The sequence below is a fragment of the Bombus terrestris genome, chromosome 9, assembly GCF_910591885.1.
Source record: "Bombus terrestris chromosome 9, iyBomTerr1.2, whole genome shotgun sequence".
Lineage (NCBI taxonomy): Eukaryota > Metazoa > Arthropoda > Insecta > Hymenoptera > Apidae > Bombus > Bombus terrestris.
This window is the reverse complement of record NC_063277.1, coordinates 6,936,133-6,959,459: the sequence shown is the minus strand read 5'-3', so window position 1 is coordinate 6,959,459 and position 23,327 is coordinate 6,936,133. Positions and strand designations below refer to the sequence as shown.

At 28.2% G+C, this 23,327-nt stretch overlaps 4 protein-coding genes and 1 non-coding gene across 10 annotated transcripts; 2 read left to right on the top strand and 3 right to left on the bottom strand.

The window, feature by feature from the left end:
- Positions 1-352: 352 nt before the first annotated feature.
- Positions 353-1,049, bottom strand: LOC125385618 (putative lipoyltransferase 2, mitochondrial). The gene is made up of 2 exons (XM_048408464.1): positions 1,042-1,049; positions 353-977 (listed from the first exon to the last, which is right to left on the bottom strand). Exons 1-2 carry the CDS (start codon positions 1,047-1,049, stop codon positions 353-355), a joined length of 633 nt encoding a protein of 210 aa, XP_048264421.1.
- Positions 1,019-2,729, bottom strand: LOC100642849 (Werner Syndrome-like exonuclease). 3 transcript variants are annotated; one of them, XM_012311889.2, is made up of 6 exons: positions 2,573-2,729; positions 1,958-2,088; positions 1,652-1,873; positions 1,439-1,583; positions 1,253-1,354; positions 1,019-1,164 (listed from the first exon to the last, which is right to left on the bottom strand). In XM_012311889.2, the coding sequence occupies exons 1-6, from the start codon at positions 2,603-2,605 to the stop codon at positions 1,072-1,074; spliced, it is 726 nt and encodes a 241-aa protein (XP_012167279.1). In that variant the 5' UTR covers positions 2,606-2,729; the 3' UTR covers positions 1,019-1,071. The 3 variants fall into 3 exon arrangements, with proteins under 3 accessions (XP_012167279.1, XP_003397684.1, XP_003397685.1); XM_003397636.3 differs by lacking the exon at positions 2,573-2,729 and adding an exon at positions 2,345-2,494; XM_003397637.4 differs by lacking the exon at positions 2,573-2,729 and adding an exon at positions 2,260-2,398.
- A 1,049-nt stretch (positions 2,730-3,778) lies between these two features.
- LOC100643164 (protein fem-1 homolog B) lies at positions 3,779-7,484 on the top strand. 2 transcript variants are annotated; one of them, XM_003397639.4, is made up of 9 exons: positions 3,793-4,674; positions 4,763-5,103; positions 5,171-5,331; positions 5,423-5,583; positions 5,669-5,812; positions 5,884-6,113; positions 6,342-6,458; positions 6,539-6,645; positions 6,731-7,484. In XM_003397639.4, exons 1-9 carry the CDS (start codon positions 4,126-4,128, stop codon positions 6,886-6,888), a joined length of 1,968 nt encoding a protein of 655 aa, XP_003397687.1. In that variant the 5' UTR covers positions 3,793-4,125; the 3' UTR covers positions 6,889-7,484. The 2 variants fall into 2 exon arrangements, 1 of the variants encoding a protein (XP_003397687.1); XR_007225100.1 differs by lacking the exon at positions 6,731-7,484 and having other exon boundaries at positions 3,779-4,674; positions 6,260-6,458.
- Positions 7,485-8,620: 1,136 nt separating this feature from the next.
- LOC100643046 (ectopic P granules protein 5 homolog) lies at positions 8,621-19,561 on the bottom strand. Of its 3 annotated transcripts, XM_012311890.3 has the most exons (30): positions 19,170-19,560; positions 18,600-18,836; positions 17,320-18,519; positions 16,838-17,242; positions 16,527-16,749; positions 16,268-16,440; positions 16,060-16,200; positions 15,832-15,992; positions 15,623-15,752; positions 15,001-15,545; positions 14,752-14,929; positions 14,504-14,527; positions 14,120-14,347; positions 13,865-14,028; positions 13,590-13,772; positions 13,399-13,522; positions 12,804-13,325; positions 12,596-12,738; positions 12,301-12,478; positions 12,029-12,226; positions 11,822-11,953; positions 11,503-11,736; positions 11,220-11,403; positions 10,581-11,140; positions 10,292-10,461; positions 10,006-10,214; positions 9,669-9,914; positions 9,388-9,604; positions 9,105-9,314; positions 8,621-9,022 (listed from the first exon to the last, which is right to left on the bottom strand). In XM_012311890.3, exons 1-30 carry the CDS (start codon positions 19,191-19,193, stop codon positions 8,671-8,673), a joined length of 7,695 nt encoding a protein of 2,564 aa, XP_012167280.2. In that variant the 5' UTR covers positions 19,194-19,560; the 3' UTR covers positions 8,621-8,670. The 3 variants fall into 3 exon arrangements, with proteins under 3 accessions (XP_012167280.2, XP_048264537.1, XP_048264538.1); XM_048408580.1 differs by lacking the exon at positions 14,504-14,527; XM_048408581.1 differs by lacking the exons at positions 8,621-9,022; positions 9,105-9,314; positions 9,388-9,604; positions 9,669-9,914 and having other exon boundaries at positions 10,097-10,214; positions 10,300-10,461; positions 19,170-19,561.
- A 1,134-nt stretch (positions 19,562-20,695) lies between these two features.
- Positions 20,696-20,768, top strand: TRNAR-UCU. Its single transcript has one exon. It is a non-coding gene; the product is annotated as a tRNA-Arg (tRNA).
- The last annotated feature ends 2,559 nt before the right edge of the window (positions 20,769-23,327 follow it).

Sequence of the window (23,327 nt, the reverse complement as noted above, 5' to 3'; positions counted from 1 at the left end):
AACAATATACGATAATTTCGAATTTCGTTTTTAGTTTACATATCGATATCAATGTTATAAAGCCAAGTTCCCGCGATAAAGTACTTATTGAGATATCTAAAGAGATTATAGAGAAATAACTTCAAACACAAATAACTAGGATAACTAAAACTAGTAATACCGCATGAGATACAAAAAATGACAAAAAAAATCAGGTGATCCCCTAAATTATAAAACAAAAATTGCTATTTACCTTTTATCTCGCGAAAAAAATTAATAATCTATAATAATAAAAGTAAAATGAAAAAGAACATTTAATCTCATGTTTTATACAAAATTATTTAAATTTCTTAAAATTATTACATTCAATTTTTTAAGTCTTTTGTGCACACAGATTATTGTTAACAAGCTTAAACAATTGACAAGATTCTTCTATTGGATATTCAATTAATGTACATTGAAATTGATCTTGAAAAGCATTCTGAAATAGTGGTAGCACATCTTGAATAGTAACATCTATATTAAGTTCCTGACTAATGCTTGTTACACCCTTTCCTTTGATACCACAAGGTATAATATGATTAAACCAACTTAAGTCTGTATTACAATTTAGAGCTAAACCATGTGTTGTTATATAACGACTTCCATGAATACCAATGGCACAAATCTTTTTGTCATTTACCCATACACCAGTGTTTGGGGATGTTTCACCTTTAATGCCAAATTCGGCACATAAACGAATAATCATTTTCTCTATTTGGCGCACATACCATTTAATGCTAGCTTTAAATTCTTTTAAATTTAATATAGGATATGCTACTAATTGTCCAGGCCCATGAAAAGTTATAAGGCCACCTCGATTTGTTTTAAAAAACTCAGCACCTAAACTTTTTAATTTCTTTTGATCTTGTAGTGTATAATCTTTATCTCTAATTCCAATTGTATATACTGGATCATGCTCAAGCAATATTAATGTATTGCAACTATTGTTTTCTACCCTTTGGTGATGCTGATCAGATAATATTTTTTGTAGCTTAAGCCCAGATCTATAACTTAATCTACCAGCCCATAAAACTTTAACTATTTTTGTAGTCATATTGAGATATTAATATTTTGTGTCTCTTTTAATTCATTATCCTTTAAATTTGCCCGTTCTTGTATAGTTACATGCAAGAGCCAAGAAACCTGTAAAAATAATAAATGATTTTAATATTAAAACTAAAAATATAATTGAAGTAGTAATAGTAATATAATGTCTTTATAGTTAACATACATAAGCATCTGTTGCTGCATAAAGTTTCTGCTCATCATTTAATGGATGCATATGCCATTTACTTTTTCTAACTTTTGGGTCTTTACTAATCTTTTTCTTTAGCTAAACCAAGATAAATCACACAATGTATAATATTAATTTCCATTTATTATTTGAAATTTGCTTTATTGTAATCAAAATACTAACCAAATATTCTGTTAACTTCTCTAAACTCCACCGACAAGACCTATTTAATACTGTATTTGCAAATTTACCACAATCAAAACAATTGTTTTCTACGACTTTACAAGCTGGAAATTCCTTAAAATCTCTACCTAGTTTCCAAATATCACTGTAATATAAATAAATTATGAAAAATACATGAATTTTATTATAATAAAGCTTTATCAATCAACTCACTTCTTTATGTTAACTCCAACTAATCTTACTTTTGGATGACTTAAAAGGACCACAAATGCAGCTGGTAATTTTTTTAATGAATATATATGTAACAGATAACAAATATTTTCACTGAAACAAATTTGTGCCAAGGCTGTTTTACCAGATCCAGTTTGAAAACTAAAAGGCCATTCCAAATCAAATCCTATTGGTACTATTTTATCATATTTTTCTATTTCTGTTCTAAAAAAATTACAATGAAATGTTCAGTATAAATTAATATTTAAGAATCATCTTTCTTTTCTAAGTCAATTATGTATGTCTTACATAAGATTATCACAAATCATAGCACATTCGTTGAAATCATTGACATAATTAATGTAGCCTGAGAATATAATTGGTGGGAGTTCAGATATAGTTGATTCTTCCTTTGGAGGAATCTTCTGGTCTAATGTTGCCTATTAAAACATTTATGTTAATAGTAAAATATAAAATATATCTAAATTTTAATCAAATACTTAGAATAATTATAGTTGGTTAATATGTGCAGTATAATATATCAATAAATTTTATCTGATTTTAACAAAACACAACAAATAGGGAAAATGTACAGTGTTCCAGTTATTAACCTCAAAAGTAATGCTACAGATTACACTACGATAATAATATTGATACATTTAAATTGGTCATCAAAAGCTGATATCGAATTCTTACTTAATTTAATGAAGATATAAATAACAATAACAATCAAGTTGAGGTTAAGAGAATTAAGCGTTATCAACATTGAAAACACTATTAAATTTTCAAATAATAAAAATTCCTAGATAATTGTTATGATATAGATTCTTTAATTTTTATCGTATGCTAAAACATTATATATAATCTGTATATAGCATTAATACAATCAATATAATAATAAATAATATCGTTATGAATTAATACCTTTAACTTAGAGCTAGAGCTACGTGTAATCATTATTACAACAAAAAGAAATAACTAGCACAACTGAAAATTCAAACAAAAAACAATAAAATAAAAACAAAATTATAAATTATTTTAAGTTTCTGAAACAAACTATCTTATTCGTTCAAAAATGTTAGGCATCTCACTGTTACCAACCAAAAATTAGTAATTTTTTTTATAAAACTTATTTTGTTTACAACAGAGGAAATTTCCTCTCTGGTTTTAACTACTAATATCTGGAATTGTCTCTTCAAATATTTATTATATTTGAAAAATATTATGTTTTTTACTAGTTTCGAAAAATTGATAATCTTGTATTGACATAAATGATTAAACCGTACTATTTAATATGTTATTCTCCTGTAATACCACAATAAAGCAGGAAATAGTAAAAAATGGCGGGAATAATATTTTTTCGACTCATTTACTTCCGTTTCATTCTTCAATTGGGGATCTTTAAATATTCAGATTTCAAATATTTGCAAATAAATCATTTAACATATGCCATTATAATATTCTTTGCAGAAAATTAAATAAGTTTTTCCAATAAACTTTTTATAATACAAAAAATAACGAAAATATAAAAATGGCTCAAATAAAATATTTTGTTTCATGAGCTTAAATTTCCCACCAAATTAAAATTTACATATAATTAGTTAATCTATGTCTAAGAAATAATACTGTGATAGGAAGATTCAATAACACATACTTACATGTGTATATATACATATTCTAACGATTGGGAATTTATATCTTATTCCTAACAGCAATGTAAATTACATATGTTCTATTAGAATGGAAATTTTTAAACGTATCAATAATAATAAAAAGTGAAATGATATTTAATCCTTTACTTTGTGTAAACTTATTAACTAAGAGTAATTATTATAAAGAGTAATAGAAGAGTGGTTTCGAACTTTATTATTTCAAAATTTTGCAAAATTCTGTACTATATCTTTAACTTAGAAATATAAGACTTAAAAATAACATATGTGTATATATATATATAATATTCAAATCTTGTAATAAATTGCAAACTTTGATAAATGAAATTTTTCGTATATTTTAATATTAATGTATTGTTTGTTTATTTTTTTTAATTTTATCATAATTGATACAAATTGTCAATTATTATATAGGTGAATAAAAAAATAAATGTGTATATTTCAATTTTCATTTTAAAAATGAAGTAAAGATGATTTTAAAATAGAACTTACATAGTGTAATATGTATTGAAAGTCTGAAAATAATTATTAAGCAGTTGTAAAAGTAAAAGTGATTATAATAGTAGTAAACAAGATTATAATTAATATTGAACGTTGTTGTTATACAAGATTATCAGTGTACTATTATATATTGTCGGAAAAAATTTCAGGTTTTCTTATAATATTTATTGTATGTATGTATATTATGAAAGTTTCGAGGTTAGAATGACATCGACAAATTTCAATAAGAAAAGAATATTAGTATAAATCTATTTTTATATCACGCTTAACGTCTAAAAGGAACTTAGAAAGGAAATATTATACAAAATGGAAAATATTAAATTCAATGAAGATTCAACGCAAATATCACAACTATTTTTAACGCGTGTTTATTATGCTGCTAAAGATGGTATGGCTATTATTCTTTATAATCTTCTCAGTAGCAAAGATGCTAAGCTAGTAAATGTTGTGATTAATCAAAAAGTATTGGAAGAAGATGGTCAGCATTGTACACCATTAATAATAGCTGCACGATATGGCCGTGATAAAGTAGTTAAAATATTACTTGATAAATTTAAGCCTGATTTGGAACAGGAAGGAACAGTTAAATTTGATGGATATGTTATTGAAAAAGCAACTGCTCTATGGTGTGCTGCTGGTGCAGGACATTTGACAGTTGTGAAGATACTAGTAAAAGCTGGTGCCAATGTTAATCACCCTACTAAAAGCTTATCTACCCCTTTGAGGGCAGCTTGTTTTGATGGACGATTAGATATTGTCAAATATTTAATAGAACATAATGCAGATATAAATATTTTTAATCAGTTCAATAATACATGTTTAATGATTGCTGCACATAAGGGTCATTTAGATATAGTAAGTATAATATTATAATTTGAATAATATAAAATTATGTATTTAACTTATAATGTCAATTTCAGCAATTTTATTATATTTACAACAGGTGACTTTTCTTTTGCAAAAAGGTGCAAATCCAAATGAAAAAGCAAATTGTGATACAACTGCATTACATTTGGCAGCTGAACGTGGATATACTAATATAATATCTGAGTTATTGAAATATGGGACAAATATGACAAAGAATGTTAGAGGAATGACACCATTAATAGCAGCAGCAGAAAGAACTAGGGCTGAAGTCGTAGAATATTTAATAAAATATGTAAAAGTTACTAGAGAAGAAGCAATTGAAGCATACGAGCTTCTTGGAGCTTCTTATGCCAATGATGAGCGCAATTATTGTTTAACAAAAGCTTATAAATATTTATGGAAAGCAATGAAACATAGGTAAAAAATATTTATAATTTTAGAAAAATGCTATTCAGGAACAACTAGTTAACTCTTGTTGTTACAGATTCAGAGATCCAGATAATATTATTTATAAAAAATTAGGTAAAAGTATAAAAGCATATGATAATTGGAAAGAATGTGATACTCTAGAAAAATTGAAAAGTATTAGAAATAATCAAAATGCTATTCATATGGAATCATTGGTTATTCGAGAGAGGATACTAGGTTGCAATTTTAATTCAATAAACATTGATAGCATAATTTTCTTTTATTATTGTTTTTATCCTGCTTATTTTTATTGTTTTATTAATATTAGGACAGCATAATCCAAAAGTGCCACATCATATTATATTCAGAGGAGCAGTTTTTGCAGATAGTGCTAGATTTGATAGATGTATAGATCTCTGGCTTCATGCTTTATATTTGAAGCAACTGAACAATATACCAGTTGTAAAAGATCTTTTAAGGTTTGCGCAGGTATTTATCCACTAAATGACGAATGAAACAATTTTATATATTCCCTATATTTCGTTCTATTTTTTTTTTTAAATCTTATTTGTAGGTATTTTCGCAAATGATACATGTTGGAGTAGATCTTGAGTTTTCTCAAGTTTTGAATGTTTTAGAAGCTTGCGTAACAGAACTTACTCGTAATAAATCTAAACTCAACAATCCTGATTCTGAGGAAGATATAGAACAACATATTGTAAGCTAAAAAATTGATTTATGTGTTGAATTATGTACTATGAAATAACTTTCATAAATTAAAAATTGCAGGAGGAGATGGAATCAAATATTACAACTACATTGTATATATTAACGATTTTAACAAAACTTTTAACATTGAATGAGAGTAAATATGAAGAACAAGATAAAAATAAGGCATATCAATTAGTTCATAAACTCTGTGCTTTACAATTACGTTTAAAGGATGGCCAGACATTATTGCATCTTGCCGTAAATGCTGCCACTTTAGTGGATGATTTCCATACTAACCATGTCTGCAAGTATGTTTATAAGTCTCTTTTTTAAAAGTAAAGTATCATGGTGAAATTTAATAGATAAACGGAGTTTAGTTTTGCTCATATTAAATAATGTTTAATTTGCTCATATTAAATAAAGTATTATTAACACTCTTTTTTTATTATTTTAGTTTCAAAATGAAAAGAAATCTGAAATTTACTTTTTGTTCTTTATACAATATGTATAAATACAATATTGCGAACGTCTTACAGATTTCCTTGCTCTGCAACGACTAAGCTACTTATATGTTGTGGTGCTGATGTAAATGCAATGGACAATGAAAGGAATACACCATTACATATTATTGTTAGTTATAGGGAACCTGTTAGGTACAGTTAGCTGCATTGTTTTATTAAGCCAAATCTTTTTTAGTGAAAAATGTTTTTATAATATATCTGAAACCTTGCAGTGATTTTATGACTCTTCATTCCATCATTATGGATCTTATAGAAGCTGGAGCGCATATGGATACAGTTAATAGTAATGGGAAAACTCCATATGATGCTGTCGCTACAGGTCTGTTTAAATAAATTTGAAAAATAATATAAAATATTTAAAAATAAGACTTTTTACATAATATATTAATCTTATCTTTATATAGGTGTAGCAGAAATAATACTAAGGACTCAAACTAAATTATCATTAAAATGTATGGCTGCAAAAGTCGTGAACGCTTACAATTTGTCATATTATGGAAATGTACCACGTTCTTTGGAAAGTTTTATTGAACTTCATGGACCAGGTCCTAATCAGGGTTAGAAAAAGTTATTAATAAGCAGCATATTATATAGATAATTATGTTAAGTGTAATCAATTTAAATTATTTATTCTTGATGCTGTGAACTTTTTGAGAGTGTACAAAACATTTAAGATATTTAGAAAAAATTTAGTATACTTGTAAATTGATTAATAATGAGATTTTTATGAATGGTATAAAAGTATAATTTCTATTATGTAGATGCAGATAACGAATTTTTTGTAAGAAAAACATTGTATATTTTTAATGAGCAAAGTCGAAGTTAACTAGGTATAAACTTAATAAGTTCCAAATCGAAGGAAAAATTACATTTAGCAATGTTATTTTTTAACTATTGCATGACAGAAAATTGAACAGATAAGTTACTTGCAACATATGATGAAATTCTTTTATATCTTTTTTATTTTATTTAACTATATTTGTCAACGATCTTCCTCTATGTAATAGTATTATTAATTAGTAATTGAAAAGAAAACAACACATTTATGAAATAGAAGTAATACAATTTGTCCACAAAATATAACTAACTTGCTATTATATTACAAATTTTAATTAAATGTATAATGATCTGAATAAATAATATAGTATTAATACGATACATTTATGGTGTTTAGGAATAAGTGTTTAGATATAGAGTTTGTAAATTTGTATACATGCATTTTGCAGGTTAGAGGGAATGTAGAAAGGAAGAAAGAAAAGCTAAGGATTTAATTCAGAAGATTCAGTCACAAAGTTCATAAATTAATCTTCTTAATTTGTTTTTTTACTAATGAAAATTTGTTCGATTTATGAACAGTATTCCTATTGTCACCACGTAGTGATGAAAAGATGGAGCTAATCGTCATTGCTGCTTTTGCTGCACATTCTCGCTTTCCTTGCCTCACTCGGGTACATATGTTACGCTCTTTATCTGATACGAGTGCACATAGCCGTCCTTATCGCATACTATTGCGTGGCTTATCTGCGGATAAGCCATGTGCTGCCATCTATTGGAGACGGAAGCAACAGCAATTTGGCGCATGTAAGAATAGATAACAACACATGGCTTGTCCTTAGGCCAAGAACGCAATATTGAGCGACAAACATAGCGATAGTGACTAGTTCCACTTTCTCACCGCTACGGGATGATAGTGTTTTGAAAATTTATTCGATTTACTGTTTCTTTGTAAGGCTGATTAAGGTTATAGACCAGAAATGTAACTGAAGTTCATTTAATAAATAAACAAACAGCAAATCGAACAAATCTTCATTAGTGGAAAAAGCTAATTAAGAGGATTAATTTGTGAACTTCTGTAATTTCATTTTCCAAATGAGACTCTTAGTATATTTTTATACTTCATTTGAGGTGTAAAATACATGTATAAAGATTTATAAATTAACAAACTTTAATTTATCAATTTAATATTCTATTTTTAATCATAAAATTATCATATAATTTAAATACTTAAATACATAGATCTGTTATGGACATATTAATTTTATGCATATATAAACATAATACATACATGCAATTTTATACAAATTGTTATATACATATATATGTAATTCTTATTTTTAAATAATCATTAATACATAATGATTCAGATAATCAGCAATAGATATAATCAAACAACTATGACTAGATTTATGTGAAATTTATGAAGATTTTTAAAACTGCTTTACAATATTTATGCAAAAAATGTACTGCTTTAAATTTTTATACAATAAAAAATAATAAATATAAACTAATGGATATAAAATTACCATTGGCCATTTTCATTTTAATTTGGTCAAAAAATATTACATTAATCTATTAAAACATGCAAATACCTTTGATTATAAAGCTCTGTTGTCAATACACCTAAAATAACTGTTGCGTTGTGCAAAGAATTAGCAGGATTCCTAATTAATTTAATAGATCGTTCTATGTCTGCTGTAAGCGTTACATATTGTTTATTCAATAAAAGTCCTTCTAAAGCCTGCATAGCTTTAATAGCTTCTGTACTAGGTCGGATTTCCAATACGTTTGATTCATTTGTTTTTGATGATGCCACTCCAGGGGAATCAGGTGTAAATCTTACTATCTGTTGTTCTGATTTTGATTCAGGTAATTGGGCTAAACAATACACTCCTATCGCGCGACTTAAAAATTTGCACCTATATAAATATAAAAGAAATTTTATACAAGATAGAATAAAATATATGTTAATATTTTATGTCATAAAATTGTTTAATTTACCTTATTGACAGATTGGAATTTTTTTTAAGGCCAATGGCTCCTAATATCCCCCATCCCTGTGCGCTATCATCAGCAATCGTTAATAATGAACGTGCTAGGCCTTTAAGAGCTCTAGCAGCAGTTTTGGTATTTTCATTATATTGACACTGTCTATATGCTAATTCACAAGTTTTAGCCCAAAAAAGAGGTAATTTTTCTTCATTTATATTCCTAAAGAAGAAATATTAAATTAAATGTAGGCACGCACACTGTAATGTAGAAATTTTTAATAATTTACACTTACGTTGGCTTAATAGCAGAAATCCAGTCAACTAAATTTATAAGAAGCACTCCTTCTTCTCTAATGTCTTGACATAATGGAAGTCGTTTAAGTAAAATAAAGTACAAAGTAAGAAGCTTTCCCTCAGAAATTAAGAATGTCTCCAATGGTGGTCGTCGAGGTATTACTGATTGGAAAATTGTTAAAACTGAAGCCCAAGTTGGTGAAACTTCTTCAGATGCTGTCATGCAAATCAAAATGTTAAAAAATGTATAATTGACTATACTCATATTTGTTTTACATACAATTAAATTTAAAATATGATTCTAATGCAGCCTCCATTAACTCTCCAAATATGGTTGGTGAAATAACTGTTGTTCCAATAACTTTAAGTATACTCATAAGAATTGGATTGTTAGCTGTTCTTTTTGAAAGCCACAATGTCCAGCTAGTGCGAAGATGTTCCATGAGAACCCCATGTTGATTCATAAGACAGAATAATTCAGTAATTAGTGAACTTGCTTCTGCAATTTGTTGGGATTCTGGAACAGCTAAAGATTTTTATTTTTTGTTTTAATTATACTTTTTTAATAATTCTAGATATATGCAATAATTTAAATTATATAGTTGTGTCATATTTACTATTTACGATAATAGCTTCCATATCATCTAGCATTTTTGATAATGTATTGTTGAATACTTTTGGATTTGTAGATAATAAAGGTCTATTTCGTACTGTACAAGCAATTAATAATTTTATCGTAAAGTGTATATATAGTTGTCTCTTTTTTACTGTAGCTGGGTAAAGATGACCTACAACAGGATCATAGCCTGCTGCCACCTTTAACAAACTATTACATCATATTTATTACAGAATGTCTAATTTGTAAATAAAATTAAAATAATAAAATAAAATTATTGTATATACTTATGTACAGCAACATCTATAGGATGGCATTGCTCATTGTAAGAATAGAGAACAACTCTTGAATCACAGTTCATGGTATGCCAACGAATTATTGGATCATAGGCAGATGCATCTAATAAATGCCAAGAAAGTTTTTCAGTATCCATAATTAACTGAATTACTTTATCAGTCTGAAATATATTGTTAATACATTAACATATCCTTAAGCTGATACTGATCATTTTATTAATTGTTTGAGTTTAAGAATGCATATATGAATACAGAGACTGTGAAAAGTATAATTAATTACCTGTCTAACGTTTGGTTCAGTAGATAATTTTACCAATAGATTTAATAAACAAACATGCATCCTCGCTATAAGAACTAATGGATGTGATGCTAATAAGTCATTTATCCAAAGTGGCCAGTTTACACATGTAAACACGCTTCCCAGGAATAAGTGACTATCTGGTAAATTTTGATCAATTACTTTTGCCATCAATTCCACATCATTTACAGATGGATAGAAACGATCCCATGGCAATGATAAAAAGTTGCCATGAATAACGTTCAGAATATGATCTTTAACTGAATCATGTGCAAAATTGGTAACATAAAATTGCCAGACGAAACAGAGTATCTTGCTAGATGCTGGCAAGATGTCGATAATAAAACGAATACATTCAACAAACATTGCTACAAATTTGTTAGCGTATGGACCATCTGTTACAATCCATGGTAATAAAACAGATCGATCATCTGTAAGTTGTTGAATCCATGCGGCAGCTGGTTCTTTTAAATCTTGCGTCCGATACGGTGCAATCCAAGGTGAATACATTTCACTTAAGACAGGCCATATTTTCTCACACACTTTAAATACAATAATTATAAAATACAATAATTATGTTTATTACAAATATCATACATGATGTATAGTTGAAATGCTTACATTGGTCTCCTAATGAACCTCTGTCAGATTGAAGAGTAAGTGCAACAAGAGCATGACCTACCATACCAAGGAATGTACTTAATGGTTCATTGTAGATTCTATATTTTGGATATAATCCATAAAGACCATATTTTAAACGTTCTTGCATAAAATGTCTTTTTAATAATATAGCTGTATCATATATCTGTAATAAAATATAGAATATATAAGTTTATTTCAAATTTACGTAAAAAATTCCGAATTAGAAATAAGTGTAAAATATTGTATGCTTGAAAGCACAAACCTCTTGTCGAGAAAGAAGTTTTTGCTCAGTAGCATAATGACGAATTTCATCCCTAATTTTAGAATAACTTGGAAAAGCATTTTTTGATTTACCACTGAGTGCTCCTAGTAAATCTCGCCAAACATCTAGTGATAAATCTTGCCTTTCACTATTTTTTAATACAACACTCAGAACTTCACCATAATGTTCTGGGAATTCATGTAATAATACAAGTCGGAGATGATTCCTAAATAACTATAAAAAAATGTTTATCAAACAAAACATATTATAAAAATTCTTTGTAATATATGTAATCATAAAATATGAAATTTATAAATACCTCATGTAGTATCAGTTTCGTTTCATCTGGATTAAGACCCATATCACAAAGAGCTCTAAATATTAAGTGTATGAACGTTGATCGCTCGCTTAATCTTGGACGTTTATAATTTAACCAGATTCCCACGTCAAACTAAAAGGAAAATAAACGTAAAGATTATGATATTTATGTAAACACATAAAAATAAAAAAATTGAAAATAACGTACTTTTGATAATAATACAAAACAAAGATCGACTTTTGTACTCATAGAAAATTCTACAACAGTGTGATACATTTGTAAAAATGCTGATGCACTACCAGCAACAGGCGTAAAATAAGGTCCAAGTAAACCACCAAGGTTTGGTTTCCGTATAATAGTGCTTAATAATTGTGGACCTTGAGTTTCTTCCCCACTAATAAATATCTATTAAAATTGATATTACATATTAATAATTCATCTATTAAAATTATTTCTCTTAATTTTACAATTATACGGACCTGCCCTAATCTTTCTAAATAAGTAGTCATAAGTTGTTTTGTTATTGGGCAAATTGATGCTTCTTCTGTATAATGGTCTATAAAACAATAAAATAATTTAACTCCACTTTCTTGAATTTTGTACAATGCTGTTGTATTTTCATTTGTTCGGTTTACAGCTACTTCGTGTTCCAACATTCTAAAACGAATAATAATATATTTGCATATTTAATTCATATATATATATATATATACATTAATATAAATTTCAAGTCATTATTATATATCTTAAAGATATAATATGTATTATACGCACCCAATTAAATGGTCTAGAAAAACAGATACGCAAATAAGCATACTTGATGGCGGCAGAGTAGCTTTTATCAACAAATTTTCATATTCAGCCCTATTTTGTTTTATCATGTGATCAATAGGATCACTCATGTGAGCTTCAGATACCTAAATATTACAATGTTGTATAAATAATTTTATATTTAAAATTAGAAGAACATTATTGTTCTTGCCTTAATTGTAATTACTGCTGGACCAGCGCAGTGCACAGTAGGTGGTGTTCCTGATATAGAGTGTTTCTGATTTGGAGGTGCTGGATCACATAATGCATGTAATGTTACTTGATTCTCATTTTTTTTATAAAGTATAGGCACTAGTTCCAAAAAGCCAGAATTCACTGCAGTATGCTCAAGAAGCATTATATTATAAGTCTCAACATATTCTAATATTGATTGAAAACACATTACAGCCTCTTTTATTACTAAATCAGCATTGTATACAGTTTCTTTAGTTGTACCAATAAGATTTTTGTGATAGTGACCATAATATGGAGGAGAAACAGGTCTTTTATATGTGGTCAATTTTTTAAATATTCTTTGCAATGGTTCATCCGTTTCAGGAGGTGAGATTGATACATTTCTACCCTTCTGATCGAAATTTTCTTGATTTCTACAGCATGTACGCTCCCATTCTTGAACTGCCATTTCTTGATTTTGCTGAACTGCCCAATAATCAATATATTCTAACCATGGCGTCTATTTAAAAAAACAATATAATCAGTCATATTATATCACGCTGTATTTATAATAAACGAATTAAAATTTTTACCCAATTATCCTGAACGAGTAATATTAATTTTTGTGACATATATTGTGGAGGTAATGCTGGTAAATAAAGACCTGGTTCATGTAATCTTGGTTCTTCAAGCCACAAACTTAAAGTTTTATAAAGCCTATAAGAAAAAAATCTATCATGTTTTTCTTATAAGTCTTATATACATTACATCTAATGTTACATACTTTGCTGCATTAAAATAAAATGCTCGTCTGTCATCAGTGATTGGCACTCCATTATCTAATTCTTTTTCCCCTTTCAACTGAAAGTATGTCGTAGTATCGTGTAATCGTTTTTTTAATTTTTTTAAGTAACTTAAATTAATCATGCCTTCAAAAAATTTTTCACCAATTCCGCCATGATGAACTCTGAAAAATAATTTCATTGTCATTCTTATTTCTATAAAACGTTAAATTCATACTTCTATAAAACATGTAAATTCTCCTTTTGTAAAACAAACCCTGACATTGACGGGACTCTTGCAAGAAATAATGCAAAAAAGTTTTGCCATAAAAGAGGAAGAATAGGATGTCCTATAGGTGTATCTAGTGCTTGCTGCGACCAACGATATATAGATAATCCATTTGCTCCGAATGGTTGCATTTTGACAATTGCACAAGCTCGCTAAAAGGATATTGGATATATATATATATATATATATATTTTACATTATACAAAATTTCACGAATTATATGAAATATTATATAAAATATACCTTCATAGCAGAATCTAATGATATTTTAGGCTGTGCTGACAATTCCTTTAAAATCTCATGCCATAACCCAGTTTTAATTTCTCTGTTACGTTGTTCAGTTAGTAGTACTTGATAAGCAACCCAAACAGATTGAGTAGATTTTCCTAAAAGACTAACAGAATTTGAAGAACCAGTTGCCCAATTTAAGAATGAGCCAAATGATGTCATCACATTGCGGTTAGACGTAGTCTGAAAATAATTCATTAAATAAATTTTTTATATCACAACCAAATTTAATACAAACATAAAATATAAGTATCATATATATATTTGTATATAAATAAAATTAGATTGGTCTCATAAAAACAAATTAGCATATATTTTAAATAAAAGGAAAAACCGCACCTCATTATTTTCCTCTATGGCAAGCTAGTTAAATGGATATAATTTCTCAATCAATATAAGGTATAGAAATATTACATCAATTAAAAGTAAAATTCAAATTTAAGTTAAATACATTATAACAACATATTAAAGGAATAAGTATAATTTAATTTGTTAAATTGTTAATTGTAATTTGTTAAATGGTTTAAAACCGATATTTTAATATTTCTAAATATTTAATGTAATTAGAACTGTAATAAAGATCTTACAGAGAAAAGATTTTGAAACATATCATCCATTATCGATTTTGCATCTACATGAAAAAATGCAGCACTGATGACTATATCCATTAGATACATTACGCTTTGGTCTTTATTCCAATCTGGTACAAGTACAAGTACATTTAACCATAGATATACAAAATCTTTTGGTGTCTGCAAACAATATCTATAACAAATTATGTCATCTTGTAAATAAAATATTATTATCCAGTATCAATATTCAATATGTTTACTTACTTTTTGTAATTATATAAATGTGAATGTATCATATTTGAAAATTGTTTCAATATTGTTCCTGGAAAGTCGGCTGTTATAAGGCTTTTAGCGACTTTCATATAAGATCTATCGGCCGCAATTAGAGAAATAACAAGACTAATAAATTTATCATTCTTAAATAATGAATCGATACATCCCAAAAATAACGGTATTATATGATGTAAACATATAAGCACTTGTTCGTATTTACAATGATATTGTAATATTTCTAATTGGGCAAATCCTTTGGAACATATCAAAGGTATAGAATGGCCCCATAACGTCATGATTGTTGCCACATAACATGCAATAGGTTGCTTCTCTAATGTACCAATGACCAAAATTTCCAAGCATGAATCAGAGTCCATGTCTGGTACATGAGCAAATGCTGCAGTGGGGTTCGAAAGTGCAAAATGACAAAGTGCCTCATTTTGATCAAGTTGGTGTAATCTAAGCTTAGAAATCATATCCCATGCCCATAATGAAAAAATATGTTCAGCAGTTTGAGGTCTTATCATTGTTGAAACCTGTAAATTTTAATATAACATAAATATCAAGATTGATTTCATTAAATAAGTATTGACATGGAATCTTCATATTATACCTGTTTAACACCTTCTACCAATAAAGAGGTATTTTGGACAGAAGAATCAGGTACATATTTCATGGTGAGCTCAACAGTTAATAATGCTATGCGTCTATGTAAATAAATAGGAAGATGTAAGTTACCACTTCTGTAACAGACATAGAAATTAAACTATCATTATATATTAAGTAAACGAACTGTAGTCTAGTTAAAAATTATATTCTTACTCATTAAATCCCCAATTTAAGTTAGTAAGAATTAAACGGGCTAACTGATTCTCAGTTGATGTTAATGGATATTGATTCAACCATGTAGAAAGAATAACTATATCTTTTTCATCTGGTACCCATTTGTGTAATTTTAAGTCAGTGAATAAATATAAACTTAGCTAAAATTAATAAAATTAAATTTAGACATATTTGTTTATAGAAACATGTAATAACATTCTTTCATACCTTCCCGGCTGAAACAAAATTATCTCGTAACTTCAGTAAGATATCTGATAACAATGAGGGATATTTATTTGTTAAATTTGACAGAAGAGATCTAGCATCCTTTGAGCAAGAATCTTGTGTTTTTTCACTAAGAAATCCTATCTGTAAATTATTCTTATGTTTAAATGTCTAAAAATTATATATATATGATATAGATAATAGCACATACTTGAAACAAATCTATTGTCGTTGTTCTTATAAAATCATAATCCTTATCAGTCCTTGCCAAAGCCATATTAGCAAAGGTTGTTAAAAGAAAATATGATTCATCCCCTGGCATGCTACTTAACTTTTCTTCAAATTTTGCACGAATTTGTGAAGAATTTAATTCATTTATCCAATCTTTAACGTTAATAATATAACATTATATTATCAACAATCAATTTTAAAAATATTCATATTGTTCTTATTGCAGAATTATAACATACCATGAATATATTTATTAGTAATGTGCATATCTACTTGTGTACAATCAGTGTGTAAAATATAAAATATTTGCCATAAGCTATTGGATGATATTACATGATAAGGCATAGAAGCTAAATATTGCCACGCTCCCAATCGACGTGACGAAAATATGTACAAAACTGCTTTTAAAAAAAGGCAATCAAATTCAAGTTGAAGTTTTATCAATATTGATGTATGAGTATTCTGTAAGATAGAAATTTAAGAGTTAGTATTATACAAGGTAAATTCAAATTTATATATTAAAATATTTTTAACAAAGTAGTGATACTACCTGATTTTTATCGAATTCTTCCCATTGATCACTAGCATATTGCACAATATCTCTAATTAATGCACTTAGTCGTTTGGTTAATTGTCTATATCTTGGAGAATCATATGTTTTTAAACCTTGCTTTAAAAGTCTAATAACAGTTGTAAAAAATGCAAACATTCGAAACAAATGATAATGTGTAACGTAAGTTTTGTTCTGATAATAAACACGATTCTTATACCGAATACATAACACTTGTTGAAATACTTTAGTAAAAGGAATTTGATTTAGTAAAGAAATAAGGTCACTTTCAAATAGGTTTGCACCAATATTAGCTATATCTTCATCTTCTTCTCCTTCCTCATCCAACATTAGCCAAACAGTATCACCTGGACTACATCCTGTATCTTGCAATGATTGTTGTACCTAAATTATTACCATGAATTAGTTAATTATCATTTAGTAATGATCTAAACACCTGTAGTAAATTACAATACAAGTACCTGTTCAAGGAACTTATCTCTATCTTTAATAGGTAGTAGTATTACAGCCAATATGGTTACTACATGATCTAAATATGGGTCATTCAATGGAGATACACCTAATTTACCAAGGTCTGGATGTATAGGAACTTGAACAAAGCTATGAGCCCAATTCATTACCCCACCAGGACATCTCAAGATATGATTCAATATAAATAAATGATCTTGCCAAGTTGCTATTTTCAACAGAACTGCTATTAATTTTTCAAGCCATTCTCTAGTATCTGCTACAAATTTTCCATCTTTTAATAATTTTCTTTGAAAATTAAACAATATAGTTATGCACATTCTAAGTTCCGTTAGTTGCGTAATTGCTTGCGAAGAAATGTGCAGTGGTAATAGATTTACACCTTCAATACCAGAAGGAAACTCTACAAATTCATGACAAGAGTCGTAAACTCTTTGAACATACTGTTCAATTTGAAACCTGAACATTTCTGCTTCATAACAATATAATACTTGAGTGTTGTATAATAAATCTTTTATTGTTGATAAATTTTGAGTCAATGCACTAAATGCCTGCTTATTGAAATGTGCAGTGCAATATTCATGTGTAGCAAAAACAGGATTTCCATCTTGACATTCTCCTGTTTCCCTAATACAGGCTTTATCTAAACGCCATAATTGTTTTTGCAATTCTTTACAGGATGTTTTTAAAATTTCCAATTCATGAGAATTGATAATTAAATGATTCCTTACACGAAGATAGTTCGTTAAAAGTTGCTGAAATTTGTGTTGCTGTCTAATTGTACTACTCTTAAGTTGTTCTTCAATAAATTCTGAAATAAATATATCAATCAATGCTAACTCTTTATTAGTATATAATGATGCTAATTGGCTCTCTGTGAAAGGCATAATTTCCTCAAAAGCAGTATGCATGTCATCTATTTCGTTTATGATAGAATCTGATTGATTGTTTCTTTCCCTCTCTTTCTTTTGTTTCAAATTTTTTGTTTCCCTCTCATGGGTGAGATTTTTTGAATTTGATATATTTGAAGTAGTTTGAGATAAATTTGGTGTTGCAGTTCCATTATTAAGAGCATCAGATGTATTATCAATTAATTCTATCATAGAAATCGATGTTGTAACTTTCTCCACATTCCCCTCTAAATTATTCAATGATGATGTCAAATCATTCCCAATTTTAACATCAATTTCATTCTAAAATTTAATTGAAAATGCATTTTGATTATTTGTAAGAAACGAAACATATTTGAATGCACAAAATAGTATCTAAGTACTTTGATATTTGTAACTTGTGACCCTTTTGTCTCTTCTGTAGTTGTTTGAATAGATTGTTGTTCATAGAGTTCAGTGTCAATCGCAGCAGAATGTAATTCACTTTCCATATTTTCAATGCCTTCTCCCTTGGGATAATTTGTAGGAGATTCTTCGAGAAGGCATTCAAACTCTTCCAATGTTGGAACATCTGGTATTTGTTGTTCTATAGAAAGTTTAGTCTTTTCTTCTTTCTTTTTCTAAAATGACATATTTATATATATAACATAACTTTTAGTTTTATGAAATAATAAATTTTATTACTTTTTATAGCTGACATATTTAAAGCGAGTGTAAAATAATCTATGATACAAAGCTATTAGTAATAACAATAAATACTCTAATACAATATATAATATAATTTATCTATTGCCATGTGCTATATTAATTTGACATCAATATAAATGTACAGAAAGTAAATATCCTTTTAACATTCTTGCCTATATTAGCGAGAAAATAATAGATTATTATTGCATACAAGTGAATCAGATAAAAAAGTTAGAGAAAAGAGAAGAAAAACAATAAATGTTTACCTGTCGTTGTTTTAATATTTCCATTTTATATACATATAAAACAAATTTTGTGTAAATTTCTCTTTTATATGTAAAAGTCAAATTCGTCACACAATAAGAACATATAAAATATGAAAAATGGTGTTTATGACAATAATAAATTTTTACGACGCTATTGTCATTGTATATAGAATTTAGATAGATTTGGGTACACTACGGTTTCTTGTGTAACCGATCATTTTTCAAAATATATTAGAATCTCAAACTGATAGTTCCCATAGTACATTCATTCATCATATTGATTTCTCATTTAAGGGATTAATTAAATAACTTTACAATAATAAAACTTGCATGGAAAATTTCTACGTAGTAACTGTTACGACATTACAGATTTATAATTTTCCTTTTATCGACCGAGAGTTACATGCAAATAAAGTGCCGCCTCGCAGTGGTCAAATACAGAATTATATGGTGCACTATAGAATTAAGAAATACAAATCATATACTTTTTTCTCATTTTTATTCAATTTCTTTACTTCTGTTCCTAAACATTATTTTATGCAATTATTATTATTTTTATTTAATATTAAACGAAACTTTTTGCTTTTAATTACCAAATATTTTCGAATCTTTTTGCTAATAATGGAAATAAAAATCAAAGATTTTATCCTTGTTTGGAGGACTCATGTTCATTAAGTTAATTATAAATGTTGTTATTTCCATATTCAGAGGTAGGATCACAATAGTTGTTACAATATTGTACGGATAAATCTATCACACTGTTCTGGGGCGAAAAAACCTTTATTGCACACGTTTCATGGACTAGGGAAAAAAGCAAAAGAGCATCTCAAGAACTATCGATCGAATCTATTGATCGCATCTAGAACAATCTTCTAGTTACTGTTTTTTGTAACTAGCGCATTCGCATGTGAAGGGCGAGCATGAACTCACGTTGTCATTTTCAACAATAAGTTATAAAGAATTGAAATTCATAGGGCAATCGAGTATACATAGTTACTATTAAACGCAATAATATCTCTTTATGAGCTTAATATCACATCTCTTTTACTTGATAATTCCTTGATTTATTTAATCAATGAAATATCAAATAAGTGATTAATCATGTTTAATATTAATTTTTCAGATAGATATATTTACGTATGCGGGTGCCCCGCTTTTATTAGTATATATACATCTACTATATAAGTATATACAGGAAGATTGTCATAACAGATGATAAAAATTGGGTGATTGCTTCTGCAAGTCAAAAGAAAACGAAAATGAAGAATAAAAAAATTGAATTTGAGGTTTTAGTTATTAATTATTGACAATTTAGAAGATTATCTAAAATACCCCTAATGTCCGACAATCTTTTTTATAGGGAGTTTAATTGATGAAATTAACTGTTCTTTCAATTCTACTTTGTCATGCAATTTTGCGAAGTCATATATTAAAAAATAGTTTACAGATTGAAAATACAGTAGATTAAAGAGATAATAAAAATTTTCTCTATACGTGTGATGTTATACGAAACTTATCGTAGCCAAGTCCCTTTGGCGCAGAGGATAGCGCGTTGGACTTCTAATCCAAAGGTCGTGGGTTCGATCCCCACAAGGGATGATGACAACGTTTTTTTTTATAATTTCTTCCTTTTGATGCATTTTATAAAATTTATTTTCACTATATTCGTGTACCAAAAACTTATACAGTGATATGTCATCTGTGCTAAATAAAATGATCTGTCACTATTTTATGCATAATGAAACGATATTGCAGACAAACAATATTATGTTAGAAGAATCTCCAGAAAGAAGAATGTTATGGAATAGAAGAATGAATGGAGAATCAAATTAGAGAACTGACTCCAACCATAATTATTTAGAATTATAGAATAACAGATAACAATAAAACATACTGAATCCTGATAACGATGCTCTATAGGTCTCTAAGTAGTAACTCCTGTTATAAGCCAGACGTATTGATACGCAATGATGGAGCTTCTATAATATGTAGTTCTCTAAGTAGAAACTCTTCTTATTAGTTAGACACATTATACATATCTTATATGTATGCTATACCACATTGTATGGTGAATTTACTAAGAACAGAAGAAGTCATACAAAATGCAGATATTTTCACGTATTAAATTTGTGTTCGATGTTTCAAGCGCCTACTGTGTGCAACTTAGAAATTAGTCGGTAAAAAATGGTAAATTACAGAAATATTACAGATGTTAATAAGGAACTATTAAGTTGTACATAATTTTATTAATGGAAATTAATGAAAACACGTTCGATGGTAACACAAACAGCTATACTTTAAATTAAGTCTTAGTTTTGATATTTCTATTCATAAGTTGTTGGTATATTGTTCAGAAATTATAAATTCTGTATTTCTGTCCATTGGATGACTTCCTGAAGAGCTGCGACATGGAAGATTTAGACGATTTGATACGTTGAAAATCTTTTCGGGAAATATAATGATAAATTTAATATGCATAGTAGAATCAAAATAGTAGTATAGTCAACAAAGGAGTTGTTGTGCGTGAAGAAATTAGTAAAACCAATAATACGAAGTCTTTTCGTCGGAAGCCTCTTTTCAACTCTGAAAACGGGTTTGAAAACGAGAATATGCAAACAGCACGTTTTATATAATGAAATATATAAACTTACTTTGTTTACTACTGTAATAAAAAAGACAAAGAAGGAGTCCTAAAACGAAATGAGTCCTCGAAAATAAAAACAAGATACAGTCGAATACCGGTACATTTCAAATAAAATTCGAAAGCGAGGCGAAGATGAAAGAGTTTTTAAGTAGACAATGTTAGCCGGAACCACAATGAATAACGACCTTGTCTGTGTTGCGATGGTAATCTGGATTGTTTTAGGTGCGTGAGAATTACCTATCAGAATAACTCGCCGGTGGAGTGATATAATGGTAGTCCGATTTCGAACCAATCGGGGACGAGATGGAAATCAATGTAATTATAGAAGAACCAACGAGAATTCGTTGAAGATGCGCAAGCGCATGTCCAGCTTCACATCGAGCTATCTCTAATTTCCTTCGTGTGATTTCTATTGTCAACATTATGATTATTGCAAATACATATAACGATTTTGGTTGGCGAGCATACAATTATTCAAGCTAATAAACCTATTTATTACAATTTTATTGCGATATTAGTTCGTTCGCAGATTTATAATTGAAACGTAACATTACACGTTTTAGCAAGAAAAATAGAAATCAAAATGTATTTCCATTTTTATGTTTATTCTTGTTTGTATTAACTGTTTTATATTTCTGTATTTGCTTGTATTTGTATTTTAATGTAAAAAGGGGAGAGAATGCTGGGATGTCGATCGTTCGTCTACCTCGAAAATGTAGAATTCCAAATATTTTTAGTTCTTTTACGGTCATCTTTTTAAATCATTTTCTTTCTGACAAATAATTTGACATTCTGAAGCTGACATTTTTCGGCTGAGCGAAAATTTTCTATTCCGACGAGAATGACGTTTAGAACAACATCCAACGGAATTGTAATAAAAGAATAAAAGAAATTAATAATAGTATCAAACTTTAAAGACACATGAATTTATATTTAAGATGAAAGCATTGACAATATTTGAACAAATCTGATATACACCAGCGTTACGAAAAATATAACGTTCTTGTTAAATTGTTGCTTAAATTGATAGAATATACTACGATTTGTCTTGTCGAGATGTTATAAATACTTCAATAAATATAATAATCGTAAGAGATGTAATTTCAGTGGCAAACGTACGAAAAATTATTTTTCCAAATCTAATATCGTAGGAGGAACAGCAATAAGAAATGAATCAATGATATGTGATTTACAGAAAGAATACCAACAAAAAATGAAGCAATGATACGTGATAAGAAGCCGTAAGTCTCTCCCGAGGGTTGAAATCTTCGACAGATGGATGAGGAAAGAATTCCAGTGTAGATTGTTCAATGTGCGGTTGACCGTGAATGCACCAGATATACTGCGAGATTAATATTCATACCCTTCACAGATCATTCATATTTAATAGAAAAGCTTTCGTACCGAAATTTTATTGTGGTATAATGACGTACAATAGGTAGATTCTAATACTATTAAAAAAAAAAAAAAGAAAAATAACAAAAGGCGGAAAATAAAATATCTAATAAATTAGA

Coding starts and splice junctions, on each gene's coding strand:
- LOC100642849 (XM_003397637.4), bottom strand. CDS start 2,307: ATGTATCAATATTATTATCGTAGTGTAATCTGTAGCATTACTTTTGAG. Junction 1,355..1,438: donor AGAAGTTAACAGAATATTTG/GTTAGTATTTTG, acceptor ATCTTGGTTTAG/CTAAAGAAAAAGATTAGTAA. Junction 1,165..1,252: donor ATGCAGCAACAGATGCTTAT/GTATGTTAACTA, acceptor TTATTTTTACAG/GTTTCTTGGCTCTTGCATGT.
- LOC100643164 (XM_003397639.4), top strand. CDS start 4,126: ATGGAAAATATTAAATTCAATGAAGATTCAACGCAAATATCACAACTA. Junction 5,813..5,883: donor AAGATATAGAACAACATATT/GTAAGCTAAAAA, acceptor TAAAAATTGCAG/GAGGAGATGGAATCAAATAT. Junction 6,646..6,730: donor ATATGATGCTGTCGCTACAG/GTCTGTTTAAAT, acceptor ATCTTTATATAG/GTGTAGCAGAAATAATACTA.
- LOC100643046 (XM_012311890.3), bottom strand. CDS start 19,193: ATGGAAATATTAAAACAACGACAG. Junction 14,930..15,000: donor CATTTATATAATTACAAAAA/GTAAGTAAACAT, acceptor AATTTGTTATAG/ATATTGTTTGCAGACACCAA. Junction 10,215..10,291: donor ATAGATGTTGCTGTACATAA/GTATATACAATA, acceptor ATGATGTAATAG/TTTGTTAAAGGTGGCAGCAG.